Consider the following 23,914-nt stretch of genomic DNA (forward strand, 5'->3'; position numbering starts at 1 on the left):
GTATTCTCTATAAAGGTACATACCATAAGCCATCAATGCAAACATATAATCGAGATTTCTCCTTATATTTTCTCTTTCGTTTTCTTCATCTAGATCGAGTATATGAGGTTTGTGATCTTAATAGTTGGTATCAAAGTTAGGAGATATTCACCGTGGTCCATGAAGATGGAAAGCTCAAAGATTGAAATGGAGAAGTTAGATGGATCTGATTGTCGTTTCTAGAACATGCAAATTGAAGATATTGTGCCAAGAATTTTTATCAACCCTTGTCTAGGGTAAAACCGGATTCCACGAACACAAAATAGTGAAAGCTCAAGGATCGACAAATTCTAAGGTTAATCCGGTTGGCGTTGTATAGAAACATGACGTTCAACATCGTCAAGGAGAAGATAACATCAAACATCAAATCTATTGAAGGCGCTTTCAAATATGTAAAAAAAAAAAAAAAAAAAAAAAAAAAAAAAAAAAAAAAAAAAAAAAAAAAAANCAAATCTAGAGATGAATGATTATAAATTCAACCAAAGATAGCAAGCTATAATCCTTGGTGTAAACAGCCAGATTGACTCAGATTTTGGATTCGGGTACATCTTTTTATTCATCTCCAAACAAAGAACTAAGGAAAATTACCTAAAAACTTCTTAACCTTTTGGAACGTCTTTTTAACCTTTTGGAACGTGTTTCTTACGGAAGAGATTGGTTAAATTCATCAAATTTTATCGTTCCTCCTATAAGATTGACAAATTTCAACCGAAAACAATTTCTACTTCTTTTATAAGAAATGAACTAAATTTCAAAAACAAAAGACACCACACGAACCTACATGGTGGGTCAATGAACTATATTTCAAAAAGAGGTGCAAGAATGTCATATCCAACCAGAAGTACTCCATAATTAAACCTGAAATGTACAGACAATCATCAGCCTTTTCTTCCCTTTGGTGGTTTCATGTTACCACGAACATTTGGAAGTGAATGAGGCTTTTTATCTGAGATGACCTTCATAGACTTTTCAGATTTCTTCGAAGGAATTAGTGATGAAAAAAGGATAGCATCAACAGCTTCACGCTGTTTTTTCCTTTTCACTATCAATTCTTTTCCACTGTCAGATCGACTTAGTGCATTACTGTCATTATGTTCCTCATTGGAGCTTCCTTCAACCATGGGAGCTGAAGCTTCCATATTACTATCAATGGTATCATGCCGAGGTGCCCCTTTCAATCTTTTTGAGGTCTGTGATATCTGCTGATGATTATCAACGATACCTCGTTCGGAATGATCTAAATTACTCGACTTTTCATGCTCGACTTTCCTCTTACCCCGACTAATATTGATATCTTTCCCTTCCCTTTCGAAGGTTTCTTTCCCACTTCGTTTTGCATGGCGTCTTGCATTAACATTGTCAGTCTTCAGATTTCTTGAACCATTAGCCATAGCCTCTGGATAAGAATTTCTAGGAGTAGCAGTTTTGAATGTTGAATCATATGGCATTTTTACTGATAGAACCAAATTTCTCTCTTTGGCATCCTTCATAAGAGCTCCCCAGTCAGGGTTTACTTGCAAAGTCCTTGAATTTCCTAATACCCAAAGAGAGAGCTTCGCTCGTGTTAGAGCAACATTCATACGTCTAGCATCAGCAACAAACCCGATACCACTCGAGTTTTTCCCAGAAGTAGAATTTGGATCTGCTGCCCTTACAGTGGACAGTATCAGTATATCAACCTCACGGCCTTGGAAACCATCCACGGTATTAAATTCCATGTCAACTATCAAAGAAGCTCCCAATGAATGTGCGAAACGGGACCGCAGAAGTGAAAGCTGACACTTATAGGGAGTTATGATGCCAATTTTTACTCTGCTGAACTCAGTTGGATGGCTGTGATGCATCAAAAATCAAAATTTAAAACGGTAAGCAATAGGCTCTCTCCAAGTATACATAAAAAAATTTGAAATGAAATAAAGAATCTACTACCTCTCTTTGAAAAACTTCACTAGCTCAACTGCAGCATCAGCCTCGTGTTCGTTATAGAGTGAAAATGCACCACCACTTTTACTTCGAAGCTCCTTACCGTCCATGATGTTGTAGAAAATATATGGTCCCAAACCTTTTGTCTCGTGAAACGGTGCCATTTTTTCGGACATCCTATCTCCATTAAGCAATTTTCCATCGTAAAAATGCTGAGAAGGAAAATGACAGATCGCCGGGTGCATCCTATACTGAGAATGATATGGGCATTGTCAGTTAAATGCCTCCAATACCATCTATTTTGAAGCCAAAAAATTGAAGAAGAAAAAAACAACGCATCCTATTTATGTAAGTATGGCATCAGTAGTCCAAAAGAAAGCCCAAGCAAAATATAATCGAAGGGTTTTCTTCTCCTTAGCGGGGTCATCCTTTTACAGAGGCAAAAAAATCCTGTGTAAATCCTTTTATCCTTTTATAGATTGTAGTCCAAATACACTAGCTGGAGATCATTTTTGTAATCCACCAAGGGTGGTTGGAGTTGTTTTTTTCTTTTTCTTTTTTTCTCCCCTTCTGTCCTTTTCATTCATCAATGAAACTAAAGCATTTTCCTCAAGAAAAAATGATATGGCGGTCATCTTTTTTCTTTATTCAATGAAAAACGTACACAATTATTTTATTGATATAATGAACTAATACAAAAAGAAGGGGGAAAAAGACTATCATTGTAAGTGTGATATATGGAGGCATATGAAAAGATGAAGACAACCGTGCAATTTAATTTACCTGTCTTGTCAACATGACAACTGGATGCCCAGCCCTTTGTAATCGCTCAAACATACTGCATTCATACAAGAACTTACTTGCAACGTTAGAAAGAACAGTTGCAGGCAGCTGCTTCGGATCTCCAACCTTCGATGATAAATTGATGACTCAATATAGATGCTCAACAATGAATGGGAAAGTTGCAAAGGCAATAAGTTAATACTCCCTACCATTATGCATCTGACCGCACTTGATTTTAAAAGCTGAAGAGGTATTAACGTAGCAGGTTCCAAAGCCTAAAGCAAGAAGGAATGTTTAAAAAAGAATAGGAAAAAGACCAGGCTTAACCAGTCCGCTTAAAACTAAATTCTAGATTGAACTAAAAATGAAAAGAAAAAAGAAACTAACTTCTAGACAAACAAACTTACTTGAGCAGCTTCATCAATCACAACAGCATCAAATAGAGTATTTTCTGATGGACTTCCGAACTTGCAACTTAATATCGGTTCAGCACACACTGCATAAAGGTCTCCACCACAGCCACTTAAAGTACTTACCACTATTTCAGCTTCCCTTAGTATTGACTTTCGTAATTTGTGCTTTAGTGCTTTGACTTCCTCGTAATTTTTCTTCTCAAATGCTTGTGCTATACTAATATCTTTATATATTTGCTTCTTTTGTTCATATAGTTTTCGAAGCATTGATTCTATTTCCTTTAAAGACATCTTTTCATCATCCCCCTTCGAGTTGTCCGCAGAACTTTTGAGATCAGGATTTTCATCCCTCAGGTTAGCACATTCGACTTCATAATATCTAATACGATCTACCAACTTCTCTAGATTACTACGAAGTTCCATAGATGAGTTCGTCCCTAAATCATTTTTCACATCATTAGAACTCATTCTCTCTTCAGCCAACTGCTGGTCAACAAGAGTGTCAATAAAGAATGGCAGTGAATTTGGATGAACCGTCTTAGCATTTCCAACTCTGACAAGGTATGGCTTGTACATCTTACCATCAGTGTCATAAAGACCTAGATTGGAAATTCTGGATACCAATTCATCAACCGCTGCATTGGATTGAGCACAAATAAGAACCCTTCTTTTCATGGTACAATCTATTGATTTTAAATTCCTTTGGTTGTCCTCATTCAACCGTCTAGCCAATGCTGCATTTTGCCATGCCCTTGCAATTGCAACAGTCTGGCTAATCTGTGGCCTTGAATCAGCTTGCAAGACATTGTCTTGTTTTAAATTTCTATTAAGAGAAGGTGCAGCATGTTTAGTTCTTGGTGAAGCAGAAGCGAGCAAGGCACTAACAATGGCCAATATAGTTCTCGTCTTTCCAGTACCTGTTAACAGAAAACAAAGAACAATTAGAGAATATCATACCTGCTCAACGTCAGATCCTGCATATCACATACCTGGTGGACCCTGAACGAGTGATAATGGCATGTCATTATTCATATTTCTTGATCCAATGGAAATATCAATTGCTTGGAGTTGACTAACATTAAAGGATGATTTCAATATCTGTTGCAATGGTCGGGTCAGTTTACTTAGATCAACTACTTTGGATTCATCATGAGGAATAGAAGTAGTTTCGGGCTTTAATATCGTTGGAACTATGGGAATATCCTTGATCGATGAAAGTGCCTGAAATTCTCGTAATTGAGGTGTAATGCTCATAATCCGACTTGCATGCCATTTACTACGTTCAATTAGGTTCTTTCTAGCTTGATGTAGTCGAGAAGAGCCATTCAATAAATAGAACCTAATTATGAGCAAATTCATTTTCCTTTTATTATCTCTCTCGCGCCTATCCACCTGAAAAGCAAACAGGTACATTTAGAATCCTTGTTTAAAAGGAAGGGGAGGAGGAAGATCAACAAAATGATGCAGATACTCAAACAATGATTGCAGAGTTCAATTCCTCTATAATCTATCAAGAACCATTCAAGCAGTTATCCTATCTAGTCTCACTTTCCAGCTTCTAGACAGCAATTAGAATGCATGCAAAGGCCCAGAGTAGATTAAACCATAAGAAAACAGACAAGCAGAACTGAGTGGCACAAAGGCCCAGCCCCCTGCCCAGAGCTGAGTTCAAAACCTCTCAAGCACACACTCTTAACGCCCCATGCCCAAGAAACAACCTTTTGCAATACAAACATAACAACCTTTTACAATGAGGTAAGAATCCTAAACCGAGGACAAACCATACAGGACAATGGGTAAAGAAACTAAAAGAACACCCAATATTATTATTATTCTTCTTACCACAAGAAACACTACGATGCTACAAGAAACACTAAGAAGCTACATCACATAATTTATTATTCTCTCCAATTTAATAAATAAAAAGAATTCCAGAGTGCCGTAGAATACCTTTCCAACCATATGTGCACCCTGTGGAGATTTTTGCGGAAGCTCTTTAGAAAGCAAGAGGAGGTCATTTTCAGCAAAGCTTTTAGAAGCCACTGAATTGTTGTCATCATAGGCAAAACGAACAAGATGAAATTCATCAACTCTCTCAACCGATAGTGCAGAAATGCTGCCCAAATACATCTCATCCCAAGAAGACCTCTCTAAAAATGAATTGCGTAACTGAGCTTTAAACTCCTCCAAAATCAACGGCCGAAAAATTTCCACATACTGTTCTGATGATTGAAAACAAACAGGAACCTCTTTTAAGTGTTTAACAGTCTGATTCTTATCTTCACTTACAGATGTCAAACCAATCATGGAAAAGTAATCTAATTCCAATATAGATTTATACCAGTCGTCAAGCCTTGGTGGTTTAAATCTTTTTGCACCTACCATATGCTTACGTAAATTGACAGCTCTGTTCTCAAAAGGTGTTTTAAGTTGGATGACTCGTCGCTTGGGAACAGTGGCGATTGGTTTTGAAATAATTGTTTTCTGGTTTCTGACAGAATTGAGTTCAATTTCCAGTGGATCATCGGCAGCATCAGACACTACTTGTTTCAAAAGAGCATAACCTGCTACAGAAACTGCGGTTTCACAAGATTGACTTTTGCTTTTGGAGCCAGTTGCTTTATTGGGTAAGACCTTCAAATCAATTCTGTCATTTAGAGTAACATGTTCTTTTGGAATGCATTCAGAATCCGTTTTTCTAGGTTTGATATCAACTTCCTTAGATCTCAAGACAGATGACGTTGTTGGTCGGGCTCTTGAATCACCAGAGGCCTGCTCTTTGAATGCAAGCGTAGAGCTACTTTTATCATTTGTTTCTTGGTCTCTATCTACTACATATTTTGAAGGCTCAGTAACCAACATCTTTTTTTCCCCAGAATCATCTCGTGTATCATTTTCATCAATGGGAGCTAATTTACCAACCAATTGACCTACGTCAGATTCAGATAAAAAGGCCCTAGGCGGTGAAATATATTCTTTTGTTTCATCATCTGAAAGAACAATCAATTCACTAGTATTTTCCTTCTTCACCTCTGACCTCTTGGCCAACATCGGCACATCTACATCCTCTACACCAAAAGACTCTGACTTTGAGATGGAAAGCTTGTGGTCAGAGGGGAAGTCTTCAAGCACTAAAGCACTCGATTCCAAATTGGTCTTGGCAATATTGTGCTTTTCGTTCTTGGATAATAAAATCGTGAGGTGCGCTACCTTTTCTGTTAACTCATCCATCACAGCATCATCTAAAGAAAAGTTAAACCAAAGTGTACTTAAAAAATCAGTGACAATATTGGGTCTGCATTATCATAATGAATGGTATAGAACATCATTTCTGTGTGAAAAAAAGGAAGTTTGTAGACCACAGTTTGCTTTCTTATATGGGGAAAAAAACCCTCACCTAAGGATATAAGGTTTTCAATATCCCTAATTGTTGATGAAGCTGAAAGACAACATGATCCCTTAAAGAAGTTCAGCAACGAAATAACAGCTCGTCTCCAGTAAGTAAGAACAACCTTAAGAGATGACTTTCCCCAGTCCATTAGATCATGAAGCCAATTGAAACCACATGCATTATTCACTGCCATTTTGTTACCAGATGGTTCCATTAATGATGGGTTAAATCGTTCATAAACAATGGGGATGATCTCGAGTAAGCGGACACAGGTCATCTGTAAACAAAGAATAATATGATAAGACAATTTTGCAATCAGTAAACAAGTCTGTCAGTCTATGAGAAGTTAAATATTAAGATAAGAACTTTCTAACATGAGGAAGTTTGTGAAGAGGTCTGTAGAATTTACTGAATCCATTTCCTCGTCCATGAAACTGAGGGGAAAATTCTTCTTCTTCTTTTTCTTCTTTTGCAGATTCAAAGTTCTTTTCAAAAGAATATTTAAAAGGGATTGCAGAGAGGTCAGTAGAGTTAATGAATCAATTCCCTCATCAATGAAACTGGGAGGGAAAAGAAGTTTTTATTTTCTTTTTTTCTTTTTCTTCTTTTTTGACATTCCCTTTTCCTTTTTTGCAGATGTGAAGTATGTTTTTACAACAATTCTTAAGAATGTGTTAATTTTCAGAATTATTCCAAACTTAGAGTCACTTGTCCACTAAAGAATTCTGTTTTTCTTTCCTTTGTTTTTCACTCTTTCGAGAGTTTGTTTCCTTGAGCAACTGCTTCTTTTCATTTATCCATAAAAATTATTGAGTCTTGTTCAAAAACTAAAAGAGATGATCTCGGAAAAAATCATTTATTAGTCTCTTGAAAAATCTCTTTAAGCGACAACTTATCCAAACTCATCTTTAGAATTGGCAATTTATACTTTTTATAGAAGTGCCTTATTTATTTATTTATTAGCTTTGTAGTTAAGTTTTTCCAAGCATGATTGGGCTGAGAATCTAGTAATCTAGTCTGTGCCTTGTTTGTTTAATGTTCTTAGCTAATACTTGTGTACTTCTTCATTTCATCAAATGAAAAAATTATATTTCTTTTAAAATATATCAATATTTTAAACTACACTATCTTTTACATTGTTTTAATAACCTATAAATTAAAAATAACAAAAATCTAGAAAGCCACATTAAATTATCATAGAAGAAAATATTTTCTCAGATTTACAGAAAAATTAACCGAACAATCTTTGACAATCAAACAAGCCTCTTAATCCCAAAAGCACTCCATTTGGACACAAAATAGAACAAGAAAACAATCAAGACATTTGTCTTTGAAAGAGGTACGAAGCTCATAATATTGCAGGCTTAAAACGAAATGAACAGATGAGCAGTTATCATCTTAAAAAGTGTAGATTGGACATACTTGACAAAAACTGTAATCGAGAAATGCCTTGCCTTCAACCAATAGCCTCCAAATAGAAGGCCACGCTGCTTTGGATAGTAAGGAACTGAACTGTTGGAGCAATTTCGAATTAACTTTTGAAGTTTGTTTGCCCAAGTTCAGCATGGGTGTATCAAAAACTGGCTGTCTAAGAAATCCCCCTTGAGAAGAGGTATTTGTGACATCCGTATGATTGGATGAATTTCCTGGCAAAGCTGAATGAGGTGAATCACCTTCCTGGAGTAGCTTACGAAGTATGAAAAACAAATGATGCAGATTCTGGAATTTCACAAGGATAGAATCCATTTGAACCTAGACAGTAGAAATGAAATTGCATAAGAACGATCACAAATGGGATGGAATAAAGGCCTCCAACATCACAATCAGAGTTTCAAAAACCAAATTAAAAGTACAAAAGTCTGATCAGCCCAAATACTGCAAGAACCGAGTATTTATTATTAGGCAATTCAATTATTTTCGAACTTAAAACATTTTCGGGGTTTAGGTACTAAATCACATCCCTATGATATGTTCTGTATTAATTGAGGTTAAATGAAATTCTTTTGATACGTTGATGATAGACTCTCGGTAATCAACAATTATCTAGCTACGACCAAACAAAGGGAAGAAAAATTATCAAATGGCTTTATAATAAAAACAACTGACACAACATACTGGGAGCAGAAATTGAAGGAAATTAATAGAAAACGCTGTTGATATAAGGAAGGAAAATTTCCCCTTTGAGTAAGCTCTCTCTGTGTCTTATCGACAAAAAGAAAATAAGGAAAATTGTAAGGTTCCAAGCAATTCAAGAGGTCTAGACTCTCCCAAAATTCTATTTAATCGAAGTCCTCTTAACTTGCTCTATTTATAATCACTCATCTAACAAACCTACCAGCTAATTGTTACCATGCCCTGATAACACCATAGTAACCAACTTATCCCAACTGCATCATTATTCTCCCCATGAAACACACCTAATAGCTGAGGTCAAGGTACAGTATTTGCATGATACCAATTCCTTCCCAATTCTTGGTGTTGTTATTGGAGTAATTCTTTTTCTTTTTTTCTCAAAGAACCCAATAATGGGTAAATATTAGACAAGAAAAGTTTCAGCAAGGAAACTAATTATAAGAGGAAAGGATATTGAAAAATACTCACAGATAAAGAACAATAAAAACATTAAAATACTCAAAGTTGGGTTGTATATCCAATGCAAGTCAAACTTTGAACTGAATTTATCAAAGTTTGTCATCAGTAACGTTTTGGTGATAATGTCAGCAGTTTGACGGCGAGATAGAACATAGTTTAGCCTCATTGTGCTATTGTTGAACTTCTCGATATATGAAATGACAATTTATCTTTAGTGGTTCGTTCTATCATGATGAATAAGATTTCTTGTTATTGATTAATGCCTGATTATCACAAAATATTTTGAATGAACACAGGGTTTCTCTCTTTAGTTCTTTCAAAAGCTTTTTAGTCCACATACCTTTACAAATTTCCAAAACTAGGGCTCAATATTCAGCTTCTACATTACTTGCAACAATTATTTGCTTTTTGCTTCTCCAAAAATTTCCCCAAACATAAGAGCAATATTCAGATGTATAGCTTTGGTCAATTAATTCTCCAGCCAAACTGGCATTAGTATGGAGTTCAACCATTCTATTTGATGAATTTTTCAACAATAATCCATCACCTAGAGTGCCTTTCAAGTATCTTAAAATTCTATTCACAACCCTAAGATAATATTCGTTTGGACTATTCATATACAGACTAACAATACTAACTGAGTAAGCAATGTATGGTCTGGTATGTGACAGGTAAATTAACTTTTCCACAAGTCTTTGATACATGTGCTTGCTAATTATATATTCTTCACTCTGGTTTTGAAATAAAATCAGATCCATAAAGGTTGCAGCCGGCTTACATACAAGATTTCCTATCTCCTTTAGTAAGTCTAGAATATACTTCATTTTACAAATGACAATACCATTCTTAGATCTCGCCACTTCCATTCCTGAAAAGTATCTTAAACTTTCCAAGTCCTTGATTTCAAACTCAGTTGCAAGAATTGTTTTCAAATTATAGATCTCCCTAAGATAATCTCATGTAGTGATAATATCATCTACATACACAATTAAGGTTACAATTTTTCCATCTGAGGATTTTATGAACAAGGTATGATTAGCCTGAGATGAATAATAACCACTTTTAACCATAGCTATGGAAAATTTGTCAACCCAACCACGAGGAGATTTTTTTAGTCTATACAATGGCCTTCTCGACCTGCATAGGCTTTTATTAGACATGTTCTCCATTGCAGACGGGGTCTGCATATAAACTTCTTCGATATCATCATCATTATTGACATCAAGTTGACAAAGCACCCATCTTGATTGAAGAGCTTTTTAAGTGTCTTCAATTTACCCATAAAATGATACCCTTCCCATCTACCATGAACCTTTACCTGCCACCACAAAGGAAGAGTGGATTTAAAAGAAGGATGATCCAACTACATATTCTCAGACCGGAAATGACATGGCCCCCAACTAGGGGAACCAGAATCCAAAAATAAAGGTCAATGATCAAATGTAACTCTAGTAGGACCTAGGGCTAACGTCTGTTGAGAACCCTTTAGACAATAAGAACCTATGGGTTCTACTTAAGGCTCTAACATTAGACAGGTATATCTTCCATTCACTAAAAGTGGATCAAAGAGCTCACACTCATCAATGAAACGAAAACACCCTTCACAACATCCAAAGAATGGAGCAAATCCCATCCCAGAGGATTAAGATGCCCTATGTAGTCTCCACCGACTCTAAACAGACCCACTTGATCTTCCTTCTACCCCAAAGGCAATTCATCAACTCCTTGGAAAAGCTACCTTTCTTTGCTTCCACCAGAATTATAATATATGGGTTCTCCTTATTAAGAACGTCCTTAACTAACCTCTGCTTTTTCCTCCCCCTGACCTCTAACGTTCCAAGATATCACTTTCATTGTGACAATGCTTGAACCCCTGATTCAAATGAAGCCTTTCTACCTTCATAATTTATAGTGCACGTACTATCCTCCCTGGAAACAACTTGAAGGTTTGTTGAGTCTTGAGAAGACCAAACTGAAGACCCTCCATTAAAAGCGAAAGTAGGGAGATCACATGAACATCTAGGACAAGGTAAAGGTCCTTGCTCCCCCCACCACACCAACTACTCCATTGGTCAAAAGATGGCAACCTACTGAGGAACCACCACTCGGAGGTGGAAGGAGAAAGAACTAGAACACTCCCCTCTGAAGGCTAAATCATAGGAAGAACCATAGCTCAACCAAAAATGGGGGGATGGGATGGGTGGAGCTGAAGAGAGGGAGACATTGGTGGAAAGAAAGCCCCTCTCCCCCTACAAGAGGCCAGGCCTAGACAAGGGAGCCTAAACAGACAAGAAAAGTCCACATCCCCCACAGCCTCCAAAGTAGGAGACAAAGCGAGAAAAGGAAAGCATACTTCTCCGACCTTTACATCAGAATTAGCCTCAGAAGAAGGATGTAAGGGGCTAATGAAACAGGACCTATCAAATTAACTCTCACAACTTTCGGCAGATTCTCCAAATGCCAAGAGATGGGCCAACTGATTAGTAAGATTCTCAAAGACCATAACCTCTGTCACTACACCCAACAGCTTCTTATCACTCTCCTCAACAAACAACAATAGAAGATTGCAGTGATCATCTTCCTTGAGCATCGACAAGAAAGGAAAGGATTCATTTCTTGCATAGCTAACAATCGAGGAAACTGAGACATAACCATCATGGCCAACTCTGAAATCTGGAAAATCAAATTGTTTGAAGACATCTCCCCCTTGCGCTCAACTGACAACCCACCCAAGGGTAGAGGATACAGCTCACAGCCAAAATAAAATCAGGTTTTTTACTTCCATCTTCTTCAATCTTGTCAAAACAAGATCTCTCAATCATTTTGAGGGAGAAATTAATAGAAAAAGTTCCTAAAGAAAGGAAAATTACAACATTTTAAGCCCTACGAGGAGCTTGAAAATTTATTCCTCAAAATCTGCTTAATATCCTCCTAGTCCTAAATTATCTTATTTGCAACCGCCCCACTCTAACAAACATTGCTATTAGCTACAAGTATATCCCTAATAATACCACAATGACAATCTTATACAAATCCTATAGCACACTAAATAGGGATCCAGCATCCTGAGACAACATAAGCAATGTAGAAAACGTACTTGATTAAAGGAGCAAAGAGAATGCAGAAAAGGCAATATCCATGTATATAAAAAAATTAGGATGTATGACACACATGCATGTTAGAGAGATACTGCTAGTAAATTTGGCGAACTTTGAACAGCGAATTTGGCTACATAATTAACTAAAGTTTTATTCCAATAAGAAATACAGATGCAAATATAAGTATCAATGAGAAAGAGAATACAAATAGATTTAAATTAAATAATAACCGAGAGATACTGCTAGTAAATTTGGAAAATTTTGAACAGCAAATTTGGCTAACATAATTAACTGAAGTTTTATTCCAATAAGAAATACAGATGCAAATTTAAGTATCAATGAGAAAGAGAATACAAATAGATTTAAATTAAATAGTACCTATAAATTATAACCTAGCTCACATTAGAGTTACAATTACCAGTTTCAAAGCATGTCTCATGCCCAGAAAGACGGCAGATAATGAGTCCTCGGAAGAACAAAGAAACTCCAAACCACAAGAGAGACCCTTTGTGTTTGAAATTTGTTCCAAGACATGCTTTCCAAACTGCCTGACATTCTGAATAAAAACAACATATCCATATTTGTGCACTTTTTGGATAAGAATAAAAATGAAACGGAAAAAGATAAACAGAAGACTTGGAATCATTTTTAAAAAGGGAACAAAAGAAAAAGGTAATACATTACATCACTACAATCATAAAGTGAAAGGATCAGACTTTCCCCCATTCTAGGCTCCCAAGTCCACTGCTTCCTCAGCTCTCCTTGCCCAAACAGAACTAAGAAATGGGCAGTCAACCTGAAACAGGCGTAAACTAAAATGAACCAAGTATTATAGAATCTGTCACCAATTAGATAAAGCACAAACGTACTAAAAGCGCTGCAGAATAGAACGAATTTTAAAAAGTAACTCTGAACAGCTCAAAATAAATTTTACACGTAGATGAATGCCAAAACCTGTTAAATGTTTTTAATAAAGGAAGCAACATTGTGCACACTTTTAGTGAGTTTTTTGACTCTTTCCCATCCCCACCGTCATCTGAACCAGTTGGCACCTTCCATCCCAGTGAACTGGAGATTTCAAAAGAAGACGATATCCAAGTTCTCAGTGGAAGTTCACCTTCAGAAGTGATTTCAGATTCTACCATAGAAAAACGTGATCGAGCCCAGAATATGGCTTTCGAAAACGATACTGGCAGAACCAAGGGGTCAATATCAACCAGAACATCAATCCATAACATAGGAATGCACATCCACTGTTTAAATTCTGTCGAAATTATATTGCTCTGCAGACTGAATCCACCCCAACAATCATCATCCATTTCATTGGGAGCAAAAATAAGTACATTCTCATCTTCAGCAACATCGAAGTTATGGTTCATGTTACTTTCACTGGAAAGCGGTACTATACAACTATCCAGCATTGAATGTATCAATGCAGCAGCATCTGATACTATAATAGATTGTATAAGCTCAAATGCCGGTTGCCTCAGTGAGCTGTGAAGAGAAGAATCCTTCAGTGATGACACAAGAGAAGGGCCCCTGGTCAATGAAAAAATGACAACACGAGTCACACAATCTAATAGTGACTTGAAGAATAACATCTATATTACATTAAATAGTGATCAATCAAATCTGTCGTCATGTAATTTCTTTGTCGGCTACACAATCTAATAGTTAAGTTAAATGCTATAACAACTATCAATTAATTTCCCCTACTAAGTACATGTGCCAGCCTCCTTGGACCAACACTGACCAGGGTTTGAATCTTATACACTTCGGGTAGCTCCTCATAATTTGTCCAAACTAAGCCTTGTGTCTGCAACCTTACAGATATCACTAAGATTTTCAAAGACCAAGTTCAAATTATTGAAGAACGTACTTACAATAGGAATCAAGTGGGGTAGACATGTATGCATGCATGGGCGCACACACATATATATTTGAACGAGGGGCAACTTCTTATTGATATAACGAAAAGAGACTAATGCTCAGATGATAAAACTTCAAAATGGAGTGAAAGACAATAAATGAAAGCAAAATAGAAACACAAAATTACAATGGAAAGATAAAAGCATTCCAATTAATACATAAGTACTGTAACGAGAAATCAACAAAAGAGTTGGAAAGGGAGTACCATACGGTATGTGTGTGTATAAGAACACACATAGGTAACTGTTCTAATACGTCTCATCAATACAACAGACCTATAGCCAACACAGATTATTAAATATGACAAGGTGCCAAAAACACTACAGCAACTATCTGCAGGCAAGATGAATCCTATGTGTAATACGTCTCATCAATACAAAAGACCTATCCAGCAAAAATAAAGTATGACAAGGTGCCAAAAACATTAGAGCAACTATCTACAACCAAGATTATTCCTTTGTTTGAGAGTAAAATAAGGACAGTATATGGAAAGCAATCCTAAACAAAGTAAATTGGCAACATCTTTGAACAGCATATCTAAATGAATACATGCCAGATCACATAACTTACAACTCTAAGGATTAGCCACCCCTTCAGGCTTCTGAAGGTAGACATAATTGCCAAAAACTACCATCTTGCTCAAATTCTTTAATCAAATACAAAAGGTTTACAAGTTTGCTTCTATCAGAGGAAGCAAAAGATATCTTAATTGTTCACAGACCAGAGGTAAGCGGGACAAAGCCAATTCTTCCTGCCCACCCTGTCTTTCTCTCTCTACCTTTAATATATAAAAAGAAATTTGATTGATAAATGAAATAAAAGAATACCAAAAAGCTTAGGAGTTAATTCTCTAGTGGCTAGTGTTTATAACATAATTGCAAACGATAATTAATTAATTAATTAATTTAGTACACCAATATGAGGCTAAAAGCAAAATATAAAACCATAGGTAAGCTCACTCGCAATCTTCAAAGTTAAAAATTATACTGTTGTGCTCTAACAAAGTGTGCCAGGTTAAGGCACCGCAGGTGTAGACCCCATATAGTCAACCATTGAACATTCTCTCTCAATCTTCATATTTCTTTTCTCTTTTCTTTTTTCTTTCTTTTTTTTTTTTTTTTTTTTTTTTTTTTTTTTTTTTTTTTTTTTTTTTTNGAGACAATTTCATTGAGGATTGAAGTTTACAAAAGGGATGTATTATCCACGGTGTTTACGACATTCTCAATTTACAATGAGGGAGGTATAACTATAGAAAGTAAAAATATTAGACAGTTTACATCAAGATATAGCTTGGTAAACAAAATTGTCAAAAAGTTTTGTGAAGGTCTATGCCTTTTCTGCAAATATTTTCTTATTTCTTTCTTTCCACAAATTCCAAAAGAAAGTCATGATGAGGTTTTTTTCAAAGTAGGGTTTTTGTATACTCGAAAGGTGGTACATTAAGGCCATATCAAAAAGATTCTATACCAAAGCGCATGTGCATCGCATAAACAAGTGGCTTTGTGATTCATTTTCTTTCTTGCATAATTGACACCAATTTGGAGAAAGAGTGGTGTAAAACATTCTTTTTTGAAGATTTTCACTTGTGCTAATGGCTTTATGCGCTATTTCCGAAAGGAAGAACTTCACCTTTTTAGGCTGATGTCCTTTCCATATTGTCTTTGCTAGCGTGGGATTTATTGCTTCTACTTTTTTCCCCATGTCCATCATCAAGGATTTTGTAGAAAAGAACTGGAACCAAGTCAGTGAGTGTGCTTTGTTTAACAATCCCACAGGGGCAAGTTCAAGGCTTAATTCGGCCTATTTTGTTGCTTCGTTATCTCTTAAATTCCTACCAAGCTTTAGGTCCCAAAATTTGTTGACAACATTCTACGTTTCTTTGATCGTGGCTTTTTTGCTATGAGAGAGCCTGTACAGAAGTGGATACCTCAAGGCTAGTGTGGTGTTTTCAATCCATGGGTCGGTCCAAAATAATGTGTTTCCTCCATCACCCACCTTATAGCAAGTTCGGTTGGTGATGAAGTTTTGATGTTCCTTTATGTACTCCCAAGGCCCTTTTGTAGAAGATGGAGGGGGTGATTTTTGTTTCATGTAGGAGTATATTTAGCCTTTATAAGATTTCTCCACAAGGCCTTTTCTTCATGATGATATCTCCATATCCATTTGGCAAGAAGAGCTTTCTTCTTCCTTACCGAGAGAAGACCGAGGCCTCCCTTTTCTGTTGGGAGGTTTATAATATTCCATCGAACAAGGTATGGGTCATCTTTCCACAAGTAGTTTCTGAATAATCTTTCTATATTTGCGGCCACTTTTTGTGGCATTTCAAATAGAGACAAGTGGTAAGTGGGGAGGTTGGATAATGTAGCTTGTATTAGGGTGAGTCTTCCGCCTTTTGAATAATGTGGCTTAAAAATTCTCTCTCAATCTTCTTATTTCTAATCACATCTCCAAACTAACTTCATGGTCCCTATCATAGTGCTTGTGCACCCACAAAAATTCACCCTACAAATCAATTACATGCAGTCTAATATTAAGCTGGCACTTTCCCCATGATTTGTTCATTCCCCCATTTTCTTGGTATTTTCATGCGTCTTCCTCTGCTTTGCATGTAGAAATTTAAGCTTAGGCTTATGACCCAAATGCATAAATTTACATGAGTTTCCTTTTAAAAGCAGGGAACATAGATATCAGATAGTTCAGATCGAATGGGAGAGAAAAATATATAGTCCACATTTTAAAACAAAGTTAGAACGAGGCTAACTCACCACATATGTGCGCACTCAAAAGGGGGGCATGGTGGATTCATCTTATAACCTCGATGAACAATTTGAAGAGCTATCTGAAAATAAAGTCTAGCAATAAATTTACATTCATAAATACATATACATACAACCAAAAAATATTAATATGTGCATGTGAAACACAATTCTGAATTGTTGAATAAAGAAATTAGTATGACCATTCATGGGGGAGAAAAAAACCAACCTGACAAGCCTTTTGCCTGGTTAGGACACTAAAATTACTGCTAACTGGCACTTGATGAAGAAGGAAATAAAGAAAATGCCTACGTTGCTTTTCATGTTCCCCATCTTGCAATGCCTCGAGAGACTGGATGCATAGCACATTTAAGGTCAGTAATGAGAATGAACTAAATTATAAAAAATAAAAAATAAAAAAAAATAAAAAAGATATATCAACAGCAACAATAAAAATGAAGGTCAAATAAACTTAGCCAAAGGCCCCAAATACTTGCCCGCAAAAACGGCAGAAAAAGATCAAAAATATCTTTATGACTTTTCTCATTTCGAGTGTGGAAGCACTGACCCAATAAAGTGTTGCGCATCACACTAGGAGATAATGTAGACCTCAACCAAAGCTTACAGCCTTAAAGGACATTTGTTAAGAAAAATTGTTAAAACCTGTACAATTTACTGCAAACTCACGCACAAATGAAAACAGTGAAAAAATGGCACTGACCAAGCATCTCAAAGAGTAGTCTTAAGCATGAAACTGCATGAGAGAATTCAAGTGAATCGCTACTTATATGATTAAGTACAATGTCAAGAAAAATGGGATAACGCTCCAATATCCCTTCTTCAAAGGCAGGAGGCTCCAAGAATCCAAGCCTTCAAAAAAAAAAAACTATATAAGAAGCAAAAGAGGAAAAAATATATCATAATTATATCAAAGGTTTAGCAACCACTTCCTACAATGACTTGATCCCAAGCCATACAGATAAACGGTCTAGCTGTACTCTTGGCCTTAGAATCTGAGAAGTTGATGGCAGAACTTCTGTTTCCAGAAAACTTATAAATTTCTTAAGCAAAGGCTGCAAAGGTTCCAAATCTGTCGCCATCCTACAACCAGGAGAACATATTCAAAAAGTCAGTCCTGCATTTTGAGTGCTAAGAAACAAAGGATAACATGCTCTGATACTTCAAGTTCGCGCACGAGATTTGTAAGATACAAAAAGAAAAAAAAAACGATAATGATGAGAAATAAGTTTAAAAACGTCTTGTTTCCTCCCTTTTTTTTTTCTTTTTTTCTTTTTTTTTTATTTTTTTGNAAAAAATAAAAAAAAATAAAAAAGATATATCAACAGCAACAATAAAAATGAAGGTCAAATAAACTTAGCCAAAGGCCCCAAATACTTGCCCGCAAAAACGGCAGAAAAAGATCAAAAATATCTTTATGACTTTTCTCATTTCGAGTGTGGAAGCACTGACCCAATAAAGTGTTGCGCATCACACTAGGAGATAATGTAGACCTCAACCAAAGCTTACAGCCTTAAAGGACATTTGTTAAGAAAAATTGTTAAAACCTGTACAATTTACTGCAAACTCACGCACAAATGAAAACAGTGAAAAAATGGCACTGACCAAGCATCTCAAAGAGTAGTCTTAAGCATGAAACTGCATGAGAGAATTCAAGTGAATCGCTACTTATATGATTAAGTACAATGTCAAGAAAAATGGGATAACGCTCCAATATCCCTTCTTCAAAGGCAGGAGGCTCCAAGAATCCAAGCCTTCAAAAAAAAAAAACTATATAAGAAGCAAAAGAGGAAAAAATATATCATAATTATATCAAAGGTTTAGCAACCACTTCCTACAATGACTTGATCCCAAGCCATACAGATAAACGGTCTAGCTGTACTCTTGGCCTTAGAATCTGAGAAGTTGATGGCAGAACTTCTGTTTCCAGAAAACTTATAAATTTCTTAAGCAAAGGCTGCAAAGGTTCCAAATCTGTCGCCATCCTACAACCAGGAGAACATATTCAAAAAGTCAGTCCTGCATTTTGAGTGCTAAGAAACAAAGGATAACATGCTCTGATACTTCAAGTTCGCGCACGAGATTTGTAAGATACAAAAAGAAAAAAAAAACGATAATGATGAGAAATAAGTTTAAAAACGTCTTGTTTCCTCCCTTTTTTTTTTCTTTTTTTCTTTTTTTTTTTTTTTTTTGATAAGAGACAAATTCATTGATGAGTGAAATTTACAAGAGGGATGTATAATCCATGATGTTTACAAAATACCTTCCCAACTTGCAATGAGGGAGGTATAACTATAGGAAGTAAAAATATGAGACAGTTTACACCAAGATATAGCTTGGTAAACAACATTGTCGAAAAGTTTTGTGTAGGTCTGTGTCTTGTTTCCTCCCCTATATAAATTAGTCTTTATGTAATATAAAATAATATCTTAATGGCCACCTTAATATGATTGACTTTTATGAGTTGAGAAAATTCAGTGTCTTGGCATGGATCGTGCTTAATGGCTATCTTAATATGATTGATTTTCTCTAGAAAAAGCTTCTATCTTCAGCCTTGCAGCTCTCTTGATTAGTAGTTCATCTTTAGTAATTCCTTGGTTAATGTTTTCAAATTTCCTTTCTAGATTTTAGTTCTTAATTTACTTTAAATTCTCTATAAAAAGGGAATTACTCTCTTGCACCCATTACACTTCAGTCATAATAAAGATGCTTTAATAATCAAACTTTTTGTGGAAAAACTCTCCTTTGTCCCTTAAGCTACTCCAATTTGGTATCAGCGCGATCTTTTGGGTCAACTTTGCTTGCAGCAGGAGCAAGACCAACAAACTCATGTTAACACAGATCGCAAGATGAAGATTTATGAATTGTGCTCACTGTACAAAATCTTTCATGTTTGGATGAAGTACTCTACTCTAACATCAATAAACAACAATAACTGATATTAGGTTTTTACCGAATGACAGTAGTAATCATCAACAAAATAATAGGATTGGTAATAGATTTCACACGGTTAAACAGATGGATGACTAAGTCTTGGTGAAAGGTACCTCAGTTTACCCATTGCTGCAGATAAGCGATGTCCTACAGAACGCACTCTTCTACTGAAAAAGAATAGGGCATACACACCCTGACAGACAATGTGCACAAAATAAGAATCATAAAGAGAATATTTCTTGTTAAAAAAATAAAGGACAAAATCATTAGGTATTCCTCTTTAGTACCGGAAACTGTTGCTGACCATCCAAAGCAAGTTCATGAATATCATCTACAGATTCGATAAACTTCCCAAATTCAGTGAACAGCAATTGATCCTCCAGAAGGACAGGAAACATCAGAACCTGTTAATAAGACCAAAACTTGTGCAGTCACTACACGTGTGGATACGACTGCGTAATATTGTGGAAGGATTGCAACTTTCCAATCATACATTTGCAAATATTACAACGAGAAACGATTACAACAGCATGTATCCATGTAGTAATGATACAATATGAAACAAGTATAGATATTCCTTAGATGTCTCGACAAGAATCTTTATGTAGCAAACATTATCGCAAAGAAACCTTAGCAAATGAAGGTGATAGAGAAGATAACAAGAGTCTTCAGCATCCTCCAATACCCACACCATGTAAATTTGCAATGGACACAAGAAACCGTCAGTAGATACCATTTACAGAATGCCTTCTCAACCAGCCAAACAATTCATGAAACCAAAGATTAAATCCAAAAAATATATCAGCATTTTTTTTTTTTTTTTTTTTTTTTTTTTTTTGTAAGCAACCAAACTTTCATTAATAGATATGAACGAATGCACAAGGGCATAAAAAAAATCTACAAAAAAAGAGTCCAAATAGACAAATGAATTAAACGAAGCTCATAATTACAAAATGATCAGATAACAAACGCCCATAAGGATGTATTAAACCTGGCTACCTCTCAAACCTCTTCTTAAAATCTCTCAATCTGCCTACAAAATTTTGCTATTTCTCCCTAAAAATGTATCAGCATTTGAAATTGTATATCAAGTCAGAAGTAACAAGGAAAATATTGAAAGTGAGAAGCTATCACTGAGATGTGTGTTAGAAAAATAGGTAATAGAGGGTGGGGATGGGGATGGGGCCAGAAATTGACAAACCTCATATACGATACTGACAACTTCAGTATTATCCTGTGCAGCATCATATTCATTCTGGGATATTCTGTGATTGATATTTCTCAAGTACTGAGTGACCCTTTCCTCGTCAAGTCTTCTCAATACATCAAGAAGGGGTCCAATAGAACTCAACTCGTACTCCAAACTATACATATCTTTGGCTTCATGATGCTGGCAGATGCACTGTATACAGTGCTGCATCTCCATAGAGATCCTCTTCCATAGGCGCCTGAGAGGAGAGTCATGGCTTTCATCTTTGAAATAATTGTAAAATGTTTCCAGAAGAGGCCCCATTACTTCCCAAGAGCCACACCAAATGTGATTTTCGTGGGGCAAACTAATCAAAAAAGTGAAGGCATCTGCGAACCTGACAGAACAAGAACAAAGTAGAGCAACTTAACTTGAAAAGACGCGAAACATTCTATACTTGAGAAAACACAGAAAATAGCAAAATTGCAATATGTAACTTAATACTAATGATGCCGCAAAAATGTCAATGGGATAATTAGAGTCCTGTTCTGGCAACATTTGCAGTGAGTTAAAGAGGAAAGGCAGAGTTGGGCAGGTGGATGAGAGGCAAAGACATACCATTCCTCTTTAAGCTGGTTAAAACGATGAGGTTGTAGGTGTGAGCCATGGCCGGTATCGTCTTCTTCCTCGATGCTTCGCCAGCGGGCCAATAGTTGTGTCTTCGTAAGCGCCATCGAAGTCATTGACCGGAGACGGGGTGTGGAAGTGGGATTAGGATAAGAAAGTGGGAAGCAAGTTGAGAAGGGAATCCATTGCGGTGGATGATAGGGATTCGGAAAGAGGGTCTTGTTCTCGGTTGGTTAATCTTGTTCCTGGATGGCCAGAAAATGGAAACCGCAGACACAAGTTCAGATTGAAAACAAAATAAAAGTCCGTTGATCAACAAAGCCCAGTGAGGGAGTCAGGTGATGGTGACGGTGACGGTACCGGTGCGCCGTTGCCGGTGCCGGCGACTGTGGGAAGATGAGATTGCACGATAAAAAATCAGTCGCTTTCTCAGTCTCACTCCGCGGTTGTGGGCGCGGGAAACGAAACGAAAGAAAATGGAAGAAATGGAAACACCGTATCGCACCCTAAAATTGTTCTTTCATATCTTAATTCCTATACTCTTCAAACAAAATATTTTATTTAATTTAATTTTTTAAATTTTATATATATATATATATATATTTATTTATTTATTTATAATTCATTTTTAAAATTTAAATGACTTTCAAACAGAGCTTGAAAAAGTCTCTGTCACAACTTTTTTTTGTTTGTCAAAATTTATTAAAAAAAAACATGAGATTTTTTCTTTTTTTNCGGAAATATGAAATTCAGACTCAAGTGACAAGCCACAGACCGGAAAGAATTACTAATGAAATCCCACATCTAGAAGCCCGTCTACTTCGAAATTTAGACAAAAATGGAATTGTGATGCTGGAATCGTGGATGGAGACAGACGATATTGTAAATTGTGAATGTTACAAATTTTTTTTGTTTTGGTTCTTGTTTTATTTTATTTTTTCTATTTCTTTAATTTGATTTTTACAAATATGATTTGATTAAATTTATATAAGTAATAGCACATTCAAACTAATTATGGTATTTAGTTATATTTACTTAAAATGGAACATTATTACCATTATAAATTATTTATTTACTTAATTAATTTATATCAACAATGTTTATAATTGACAGTAATCAATTATCTGCTTAATACCTTGATTAATAATTTACATTTGACAGATATACTAAATTTTGCAATTTCAATTTTATATATAATAGTTTCGTTAATTTCAAATTTTTAAAATATCAAAATTTTAATTTTAATTTGAAAATTTTACGATAAGATAAATTGGTAAATTTAAACTCGATAATTTTAATAATAAATTGATTGATTGAGTCGTGAAACAATTTCGAGTTATTTGTGATACCAAATGTAACGCCTGTAATTTTTTTAGTCTAATTAGTGACGTCACTTCATGCATGTTTTAATCGTGGTTATATTCGGTTCAAAACAATAAATTAAACATAGTTTTGAATATAAAATAAATTGCATTAAAAACATCTATAAAGTACTAATTGAAATTCAATGTTATTTACTGTCTTGTCGTACTCTGTTGTGACTTCTATGGTTTTTCAAGTGTTTACCGTTGTTATCCGTGCATGTGAAGTTTGTCTTTACCTGAAAAATATGAGGTAACATATGAATTGAGAATTTTTAAGAAATACTCAATAAGTTACCACACGGTTGGGGTTAGTAATGCAAAAGTCACCACACTGTTGGGCTTAGCAATACAATCACACACAATACATGAATAAGTCCTAAAACTAACTAAATTAGATAAATATAAGTATTACTGACCTCAAATTACTTAAATAAGGTAGGAAACATTATATAATGTTTTAAACCGTGCCACCTAAGCCGAGAAGTCGAGCTGAGTTGAAAAGAATCGCAGGTGGAAGCTAGACACACGGGCCCTAAAGGCACGGGCTATCGTTCGGGTTAGGCGTGGGCGTGGGCATCGAGTCAGTGCGTGGGTTAGATTTCCTCCACTTGAAACTATATAATAAATCCTCGATTTTTCCTTCATTTTTACAACATTCTGACGTCGTTTATGCATGAGTCTGTATATACAGTTCGTCCACTCCTTGTTTGTACAACAACTCCCCAATACCCTCTCTGAAAACACGAGATTTCTTCCTCCGCTTTGCCTCTCTTGGGTTTTCGTTTCACCTCTCGGCTTGTGTAAAGATGCAAAATGAGAGAGCGTTTGAATTGATTTTGAGTGTGGGAAGATATAAAA

General features: G+C 35.8%; 1 protein-coding gene across 6 annotated transcripts; it reads right to left on the reverse strand.

Moving 5' to 3' along the window:
- Positions 1 to 741: 741 nt before the first annotated feature.
- Positions 742 to 22,201, reverse strand: LOC111806683 (helicase SEN1). Of its 6 annotated transcripts, XM_023692074.1 has the most exons (21): positions 21,684 to 22,201; positions 21,078 to 21,462; positions 20,164 to 20,280; positions 19,990 to 20,069; positions 18,781 to 18,927; positions 18,548 to 18,696; positions 18,324 to 18,454; positions 17,154 to 17,276; positions 16,934 to 17,007; positions 13,194 to 13,778; positions 12,924 to 13,035; positions 12,658 to 12,795; positions 7,972 to 8,301; positions 6,556 to 6,826; positions 5,109 to 6,400; positions 4,148 to 4,550; positions 3,153 to 4,075; positions 2,955 to 3,020; positions 2,746 to 2,871; positions 1,969 to 2,213; positions 742 to 1,872 (listed from the first exon to the last, which is right to left on the reverse strand). In XM_023692074.1, the coding sequence occupies exons 1-21, from the start codon at positions 21,806 to 21,808 to the stop codon at positions 918 to 920; spliced, it is 6,777 nt and encodes a 2,258-aa protein (XP_023547842.1). In that variant the 5' UTR covers positions 21,809 to 22,201; the 3' UTR covers positions 742 to 917. The 6 variants fall into 6 exon arrangements, with proteins under 6 accessions (XP_023547842.1, XP_023547837.1, XP_023547839.1 ...); XM_023692069.1 differs by lacking the exons at positions 18,324 to 18,454; positions 18,548 to 18,696; positions 18,781 to 18,927; ... (2 more) ...; positions 21,078 to 21,462; positions 21,684 to 22,201 and adding exons at positions 17,422 to 17,552; positions 17,646 to 17,794; positions 17,879 to 18,046; XM_023692071.1 differs by lacking the exons at positions 18,324 to 18,454; positions 18,548 to 18,696; positions 18,781 to 18,927; ... (2 more) ...; positions 21,078 to 21,462; positions 21,684 to 22,201 and adding exons at positions 17,422 to 17,552; positions 17,646 to 17,794; positions 17,902 to 18,017.
- Positions 22,202 to 23,914: the final 1,713 nt, after the last annotated feature.

This window comes from Cucurbita pepo, chromosome LG12 (genome assembly GCF_002806865.2).
Source record: "Cucurbita pepo subsp. pepo cultivar mu-cu-16 chromosome LG12, ASM280686v2, whole genome shotgun sequence".
Lineage (NCBI taxonomy): Eukaryota > Viridiplantae > Streptophyta > Magnoliopsida > Cucurbitales > Cucurbitaceae > Cucurbita > Cucurbita pepo.

What these genes read in the sequence shown, in the direction of transcription:
- LOC111806683 (XM_023692074.1), bottom strand. Translation starts at nt 21,808, where the DNA reads ATGACTTCGATGGCGCTTACGAAGACACAACTATTGGCCCGCTGGCGA. An exon ending in TTTTTCTGCCGTTTTTGCGG is followed by an intron (nt 17,277 to 18,323) that starts GCAAGTATTTGG and finishes CTATGCATCCAG; the next exon opens with TCTCTCGAGGCATTGCAAGA. An exon ending in GTGCACATATGGTTGGAAAG is followed by an intron (nt 4,551 to 5,108) that starts GTATTCTACGGC and finishes TTTGCTTTTCAG; the next exon opens with GTGGATAGGCGCGAGAGAGA.